The following is a 9,195-nucleotide window of genomic DNA, read 5'->3' as shown; positions in this document are numbered from 1 at the left end:
TAGAAGTCTAGTAACTTCTACCATTTGAGGGGATTTCTCCTCAAATACGTGGGGACCTCTTCCCTCAACGTCTTCCGAGTGTGATTGCGCTATCACAGTCGGGTCCACTACGGTCGACTCTCTACTCGACCTTGGATCATCGTGTTGTCCTTTCTGGGCAACCGGTATACTCCTTGAATGTCGCCCACTAAGCGTACATTCATGTCTCAATCCACTCGACCTTTTCGAGTGGTGGACCTTCGGCGCTGCCTGTGCATTAACACAGCCGCCGGCAGCTGACTCCACATTGTGATTGGTAATCACACTGTGATCTTGTGCGGTTGTACTAACGACCGTACCACAAGTGAGGCCATCGCACTCACTCGTAGTACATCCACACGCTTGTGGACGCTCCAAGACGTTCATCAGATGGCCATCTGATGAACAAGTGGCAGGCATCTTTACGGATCGATGCTGCCAGCTGATCCTTGGCTCGTATTTTCTGAGCCAAGGTAAACCCAGGATGACATCAAATTTGTCATCCAAATCCAGTACGATGAAATCATCATCATACTGTAAATCTCTTAACGTGTAGTGAAATTTCACTACGCGTTTCATCACTGTTATCGATGCGCCTGTCGCTAGACGCACCGTCATCCTCGTTGGAGGGATGTCGCGCTCAATATATTTGAGCCTACTACCCTCTAGTGACTGGCGACGAATAAAGTTATTCGACGCTCCGCAGTCCACTAGGGCTCTTAGTGACAAATCATTTGTCACTTTCAACTTCAAGGTGATGAGGGATACCTCATCACCAGGTGCAGAGACACATAATGATTGTGTGTCTGGAGCAATTAGTCAAGTGATTTGCAAATTCTCATGAGGTTGCTGGATCAGTAGGGCGTTGCGCCCCTACTGACACCGACCGTTTTTTGGCGGTCCGCCTCGCTGTTGCGATTTCGCAACAACGTCGGACCCGCGACCGTTGCTCTTTTTTGCATACGGTCCAAAATTTTGATAAGTACCTTTCAGTGCTGGGCGTGGGGCACTACACTCATGAGCGTAGTGTCCTAATTTTTGGCAGCGATGGCATTGCTGCGATCGCTTATTGTTCGTAAAGCGAGGTCTTTCGCTTTCAACATAAGAGAGGTCCATAGGTTCTGGCCTCCAAGCTTGTTTCGTCTTGGAGGACGATACGATGACGAACTAGCTTGAGCCTGTCTCAAGCTAAAGTCCTCCTGTTCCGCAACGCATATTGCTTCTACAAGCGTATCCAGTTCCAAGCGGACAGATCGGTCTTTACGGGACCATCCGTAAGACGTTGCATGAACACCGTAATCAACGTGTGTTCATGGACTGGGATGTTAGCGATTTAACTCGCTAAGAGCCGTATGTGCTGGGCATAAGCGTGAACATCACTCTTGTCTTGCTTGAGTTTAGAAGCTCTGATCGACCTCCGAACTCAGCCCTAAGCGGTTCAAACGTATGTTTGAGCCGGGTTTTAAAAGCCTCTAGCGACCCAAAGACATATGGGTCACACAACTTAAGGCCTAATGCTTAAGTTTTGGCACGACCTGCCAAATTTGATTGAGCAAATGCGACTTGCATTTGCTCGTCGACGATGTGACGAGCCCTTATGGCATCGTCCAACTCGACAAACCATCTTAAGAGGGTGTCTTCTTCAACTCTCCTATACTAAGAGATGTCAATCTTTAAGGTTTTGGGGCGACGCGTGTGCGTCATCCGAGGTACAGGGGTCTGTACCTGTTGTAACCTCAACAGTTCTGCCTGTTGAGAGCCTTGCTGATTAAGCAAGGCTAACTTCTCCTTCGCCTCGTCAAGTGTATGTTGTATGAACTTGACGAGTGGCTGAATGGAGGGCATCTCTGTCCAAACCGGACAACATGGCCAAGATGGCATCGTTTACTTCGGTCGAACTCATTCGTTCGACCGCACTCCTTTCTATGTCACTTAGAAAGGAGCAGCTATCACGCGAAACGTGATGCGCATTCCCATAATCATCTAACATGTCCATGTCAGATGATGGAAATGTGGTCCTTAGACGGACTAGAAAGTGCTACCAGGTGTAACGGGGCACTACTGACTTGTACTGCTTCAGTACAAGTCAGTAGTGCCCCGTTACGTAGTGGACATGTGCTTCAGTACAAGTCCACTTCGCACTGCTTCAGTGCGAGTGGTGCCTCACGTCACGTCACTTCACGTACACTAGTACGTGCAGAGGAAGACTCTCTTTAAAACACTTGCTTTGAGAGGGTCGAAAGAAAACTGTATTTAATATTATTCAATTTTTCTGTTTCTATCTTTATAAATAGTAATAGTACCTTAATTATATACTAATACAAAACATGTAAATAAAATCTTATCTCTCTCTCTTTGCGCGCGTCCAGCGCTGACTGGACCGCGGAGCAAGTAGATTTAATGGCCTATATCTACCAATGGATACGCTTTCTGAATATTACTACATAAAGTAATATCCTCCAAATATTATCTACCCTTTCGATAATATATTAATTAATAATCTTTAAGTGTTAATTGCATGTAACAATACACCGTTACAGTTTGGCGATATGGTTCCTAAATGTAATTCGGGGGGAGCTAAAGACGATTGTAAAGGAATAACTGTATATTTTTAAATGCAGTGGAATGACCATAAAGTGAAAATATTTTATATGAGGTCTTTATTCAGTATAGACGGAGAGGGCCTATATGGGTTCCCTAATTTTACTCATTTTTAAAATACATTAAAATCGCGTGCTCATTTCCAATGCGAGCAGTGACTTGCTCAAAAGCTAAACTTGAGCATTTTGGTTTCCGAGCCGTGACTACCACAAATATCAAAATTCGTATCTTGATCGAACATGGTCAAGAATACGACGCAGCAACCAGCCGTCGCTTGGAGTGATTGTCGTGGAGCTGTACGCCATCATAATTGAATTTGGGAATTCCCCAGAAGGTTTAGTCTCTGGACCATAAAAGTCCGGAAGGCCAAAGCCGTGGCCAATTTCGTGGCCCAAAAACATTATGTTTACATCATAGAGATGCTTCAGCGTATTATTTAGACTTAGTTGTTGACCCCAATCGAATCCATAGCCATTGGTAATGTCCCCATTAAGCCAGAACGAGACATCAAAAGGCTCGCCCGTACAGGCACTAGTGTTAGACCAGAGATTGTTCACACTGTCGTAGAAACGATAACATGCATCAGGGCACTGCGGTACCCCACTCGAGTCCAGAACATTCTCGTAAATTGGTCCAAGAGATTCATCCATCCACTCAAATTGCGACTTGTCCTTGGCAGCCCAGCCGACCATTTTCACCTTCAGCTTCTTAAATGGCCAGCAATTGTACCCTTCAAGCCACCTGTTCCATTTGTTGTAGTGACGTTCGATAATTCCTTGAAACATCGATGCCGTGATTATGTCCAAGTTGGTCGTGCTATCCCATCGAACGCAGTAATTAATCGATCCTTTGTTGTGCACAAATTTATCCATCAATAAGTTTTTATTCTCCATGACGTTCCAATTCACATCTTGCTGCACGGGGGCCATTGGACCAATGCGATGCTGCCAAATCCAATCTAGATTCGCTTCACTGATATACTCGGATGGAGTCGCGACAACACATTCGCCCACTTTGGACGTAATAGTTCCAAAAGTCGGCTCGGTACTGGTCAGATTCGTGCCGGTGGATGCCACAATTGGAGCCCCCCAAACCGACATGGCTTTAATCACATCGCCGGCCTCTGTCGTACCGCCTATTTCAGGCAATGGCTCTTGTTCTTGAGACACGTCGTTGTTTTGAATCGGGTTATCATCAGCGTCACCATAGTCCGCTGACTCAACCGGAACGACTTTATTTGGCAACGAATCGACGGGTGACGTCACGGTTTCATTCATCGGCGACAGATCTGTTGATAAGGAGGTTTCCGTAAAGGTTGTTGGCGTGACTGTCTCAAAAGTGTTCGACGTTCCAGGTGCTATTTCGGGCTCCGTTGTCAAAGGAGTGTTTATTGTGTCAGGAGTCACTTTTCCAGAACTTGAATCACTAGGTATGACGAAATCCTTTCCGTCAGTCGGTAACGTCCAGTCGCTTTCCTTGGAACCGCTACAATCGACATTGAGAAGTCCATTGCCTTGATCGTCTACAGTTCTTGGTGTCCAGCTTTGTGTTTCAAAGACAGTGGATATTGGAGTCTCTAATGACACTTGTGGTGTAAGTGGCTCAAGTCCGTTTGACTGTTCAGGTGCGTCAGGAGGCACTTTTTCAAAACTCGTTCCGCTGGACATTTCGGTTCCACTGATGCTACTAAGTGGTGTCAAGTCACTAACCTCGGAGCCGCTTAGATCGACATTAAGAGCCCCCCACCCTTGACTTTTAATAAGATTTGGTGGTGTCCAGCTTTGGGTGTCACTCGGATGGATGAAACCTGGACCACCGATATCGATATGTAGCATTCCACTATCCCGATCATCATTCACAGGCAAAGAAATGCCTCCATTCGGTGAGGGGCTATCGTCTGGTTCTTGAGGTCCTGCCCACCCAAAGTGATAACCAAGATTCAAGGACAAGTCATTGTGTCCTTGATCCGGCGAAATTCCTCTTAATCCCGTCGAGTGACCCCCTTCTTGATAATCAACAGTTGTGGACTGTATCGTGGTCAAATCGAGTCCACCCAAGCCCACTTTCCCGACTCCAATAGGATCCAGAATCTGTGCCGTCACAGGGAAGTCTCCAAAACCATTAGCACCTCTATTTGGATGCGAGCTATCAGTCGCGATGTCAGGTACGACGATACCAGCCGTTTGTTTTACATTCGCTTCGCCATTGAACTCAAACGCAGAGGACGTTGCAGCCAAGACAGCAACGATCAATGCGTGCGACACTGGACTTTTTTCCATTTGTGATTGGAAATCGAATGTGCTGCTACAATACTACGGCAGATGCTTTTGTCGTCCAGATCAATGTCATTATTCTTTGTATTGTCGATTGAACACCTTTACGGCCCATGTTATTAAACGGACCTTATTGAAAACAGTTTGGAAAGCCTTGACCAAGACACGCGATGGTGAATCAATCTCGGCTTCTACACTTTAAACATTTAATACCATTCAACGGTAAAGTCGACTTTCAATTAACGCCACGTTTTTTTTGTCTTGATGTTGGTTTGTCACGTACATGTAATAAAACGACGTTTAATCATATTTATACTGTGCTTATGTGCCGATCGAAAACATCAGTAACTTGTCGCCCTTTCGTTGTCATATTATCATAGCTTTGAAAGCTTGTCGTGCAAGCGTAAGCGCCATACGCATTCGGCATGGCGATTAATGAGAGAGTCCCGTCGAAAAAACAGTTTGCTTATAATCGAGAAAGCGACGAGTTTCTTTAAATAGGACACAATTGCGCGAATGCTGAAGCATGATCCTAGGAATAAAAGATAACTTTGTATCAAAATATATTCTTTAACATACCCTTCATCTTAGTACCTAATTATTGTTCAAAGAGTATGATCGTGATTGGTACAAGAGAAAGTCAGCTCTTTTTTAATCAATGTTGCTCGGATATTTTGCAAAAACACTAAGAGAAAACAATTATTTTATCTTGTCTTCCGAACTATAAAGCTTAACCTTGCTACAGAAGGCTCTCTGCCAATGACCAAAATTCAATCTTCCTTTGTCCGGATGCTTGCATTCAGTCGCTCGTGTTCTCGCCTTAGCGACGGCTAGTAGCTCGTCAATTTTTTCTTGAAAAAAAGGGTTTAATCCCTGCTGAAAAAGTGCCGCCAAAGGTGATTTCGCCGATAGCTCCGCATCCCGTTCCAAATCAACGACCAGTCTTGTAAAGACATTCGCCATTAATAAAAGCCGCTATCAGGAGTCCGAAATTCTTGCGACATGGGCATGTTTTGAGTCTTGAAATCGTGCTCATACGCAAAACTCTCTTGCGACATGGCAAATTTATCACTCGACAATTGGCTAAACGACTGCGTCTGGGCCAATTGCGTAAACGGACCATCCATTGTCAAAGAGGACTGCGTCATCCCGTCCTGTGTCAATGGACCCATACTACCCGGCACATAGCTGCTGACTCCACGACGAGAACCGCTACGTTGTTGAGAATGTGATGGAGGAAATCCACTCGAAAGCGAATCAAAAGGAGGCATACCCGGTTGTTCATAGCGCGGGTCAAAACGCGAGTCTAGCGGGGGCACGGGTCCACGTGAGCGACTAAATCCGCTGCTGCCATCCCGATATGCCCGACGTCCCGAGTGTCGTGGAGGTGGAAATTGCATATGCGACGGCGTCAAATTATTCAATGGCCCTTCCATAATCAATTGATTGTCCCGATAGTGATTCAATAATTTGTTCCAAAGCGACTGCTTTGCAAGAACCCGTGGATTCCCAAGAACAATCACGCCATACTTTGCACGCGTGAGCGCTACATTTAAACGTCTTTCGTCACTTAAAAATCCAATCCCTTGATTCTCATTGGATCGAACACACGAGAGAATGATCAAATCCTTCTCTCGTCCTTGAAACGAGTCGACACTCGCGACTTCCACGTCTTTATACAATTGTGAACGCATCGGGCCATTGCGTTGCATGTAGCTCACAACGTACGCACGCTGTCCTTCATATGGCGTAATGACACCAATTTGCGACGGCAAGACACCCGATCGTAGAAACGTCGTGACAATCTTTTCCACATTACTCGCTTCCGTGCGATTCAAATAACTCGTACCCGATGAACTAATTTCTTCGGCACCAAGACAAATGTAAAAAAACGTTGGTTTAAATGGATTTGGCCAAGGAAATTCCACACTCGTGAGCTGTCGTTCACTCGCCGCAACGCCATTCTGAAGATCACCTTCATAAAATTCATTGGAAGGAAATTCCGACAAAAACGGATGCATGCGATATTGTACACGTAAGCGAAACGGACGGTGTTTTAAATCGATTTTTAGCAATCGATCAAAGAGCGATTGATTCAAACCTGCTTTCGCGGCTTTCTTGTTCATAACCACAGGACCCAATTGACAATGATCACCAACCATAACCACGTGCTTGGCGCCTTGAACAATCGGAATTAAACACTCGGGTTCCGTCGCTTGAGTTGCTTCGTCAATTAATACTTGACGAAAACGAAAGTTTGATAATCGAGGGTCCCCAGCACCGACACACGTCGTACAAATCACGTCCGCAGCTTGTAAAATCTCCCGCTCCGCTTGTCGTTTTAACGACTTGAATCGCTTCTCGTCTTGCGAAGACAATTCTCCTTGATCGTCTTTTAATTGCATGAGTTTTCGAAGATCCGCCTTGTCCGGAGAATCCAACGACTTGATCATTGCATGGAGAGACAAATGCTCAACTAACGACGCCACGGCTTCTCGGCTTTTTGCCGCAAGACGGACAACCCGAAGACCCGTGGCACTGATTTTTAATGTCAAGTGGTCCACGGCAATATTACTGGGCGCTGTGACCAACACTTGACCCATATTTTGCTTGGACATGTGAAAAACAATCGACGCCGACGTCACGGTCTTGCCCGTTCCAGGAGGACCTTGAATTAAACTCAATGGCTGCTCAAGCACACCTTTCACGGCTTCCATCTGCGACGTATTGAGTTCGGGAAGGCCAGGAGCCGAAAAGTGCGTGCCTACCGACCGTGGAATTCGCAGCGGCTGCACTCCTACATCATGACCCAAGATTTTATGGTACAAATACCCGGTTAACGACGTATCATCGACGGCAAATGTCTTCATGGCTGCTTGCATACGATCAAACGACGTGGATTTCCATACAAAATCCACAAAATACCCATCCATGATCTCCGTGGGGACGTTATTGCTTCGCATTTCAAGCGTAACTTCCGATTCTTCAAGACGCAAAACATGACCCGTACCTTCCCAATCTTTTCCATACAACATACTCGCTGTTGGTCCTAATCGAAGCCGAATTTCATCGCCCGGCACAAGTCGTAAATCCGAATCCGGTCGTGAACAGGTAAAAATGGCATTTCGTTTTTTATTTAAGCCCGTGTCCCATCGGACCATCACTCCTTCTTGCGTTTGACTTTCTTTCATTTTTTTATCATAATCTGATTCCATTTTTACCAAGGGGCCAAAGATATTCTGATACTGATACCCATCGTCATAAATAGGAGTTACTTGAATCGGTTCATCGTCGATTCCTGGACGATCGAGATCTTCGACGGTCGCTAATGGGTTGTCTCGCCACAATTCTTCGATTTTTGCAATTTGGCTTGACGTAATTTGTCGAGCACGGAGCTGTTCATGCTCGGATGGCACTTTAACAAGCCACGGTAAGAAACTACGGTCTTCAATCACGGGGAGCCATTGGGACATGTCCCAACTCATGTCTTTCAAAGCATTCATTTGAAGACATGGATCACGACAAAGCAGCACGACGACCGAGTCTTGTTTAGCAGGAATAAATCCGAGTAAAAACGCATTGCGACAGCCGCAATTGTAGCACTCGAGCACTGTTTCTCCCAATGGCGACTCGGGATGGAGCGACACTTCTTTGTTTTTACTACGGACCAAGTGCTGAATAATATGCGATCCACTTGTGTTGCCACGCGAATTGCAAAACCACTTTTCCGTGGTGACACATTTGACTACCGATGCAGGATCGTGGAGACCGCAGTACGCACAAGCGTGCTTCGGGAGCTCTCTCGTGGTGTAATCCAGTGCGTCCTCATCGACCGTCTCATCGAATGTAAGGCTCTGGAAGTCGTTCGGAAGGCTCGTGTCGTCTAATGGGCTTGGATAGGACCTCGGGTTGTCTTCCGCGGATCGTGATTGGTCAAAAAAAGACGATCCGACCCCACCAGGCGCTTGGTACTGGTCATAAAAAGAATCGGCACTGTTGCCAGGATCGGACGGGTCGACGAAGACGTACTGCGACTGCGATGCTTGGGTTAGAGGGAACATGGACGATGACTGAGACTGCGCTGGCTGCGTCTGTAAATAGTCATCGTACGCGCTGAAGTCAAAGGAGCCGCTCATAGTCAGGCACAGGTCGGCTGTGATTGCGGTTGGCTATTGACGAAAGGTGACTTTTTTTTTGCGGAAGATTGTGTGCGCTACACAATCTGGCGTTCAAGTTGTGAGAATGTATCGCGAGAATATTATTTTCCTACAAATCTGAAAAGCGACCTCTTTGTCCCTATTTA

At 46.1% G+C, this 9,195-nt stretch overlaps 2 protein-coding genes across 2 annotated transcripts; both read right to left on the bottom strand.

Moving 5' to 3' along the window:
- Positions 1–2,834: 2,834 nt before the first annotated feature.
- On the bottom strand, positions 2,835–4,898 carry CCR75_003178 (uncharacterized protein; the record flags this gene model as incomplete). The annotated part of the gene is made up of 1 exon (XM_067961275.1): positions 2,835–4,898. One exon carries the CDS (start codon positions 4,896–4,898, stop codon positions 2,835–2,837), a length of 2,064 nt encoding a protein of 687 aa, XP_067818932.1.
- A 956-nt stretch (positions 4,899–5,854) lies between these two features.
- On the bottom strand, positions 5,855–9,028 carry CCR75_003179 (uncharacterized protein; the record flags this gene model as incomplete). The annotated part of the gene is made up of 1 exon (XM_067961276.1): positions 5,855–9,028. The coding sequence occupies one exon, from the start codon at positions 9,026–9,028 to the stop codon at positions 5,855–5,857; it is 3,174 nt and encodes a 1,057-aa protein (XP_067818933.1).
- Positions 9,029–9,195: the final 167 nt, after the last annotated feature.

This window comes from Bremia lactucae, linkage group LG6 (genome assembly GCF_004359215.1).
Source record: "Bremia lactucae strain SF5 linkage group LG6, whole genome shotgun sequence".
NCBI lineage: Eukaryota > Oomycota > Peronosporomycetes > Peronosporales > Peronosporaceae > Bremia > Bremia lactucae.
The sequence above is the reverse complement of the archived record's forward strand: the minus strand, read 5'-3'. Positions and strand labels throughout refer to the sequence as shown.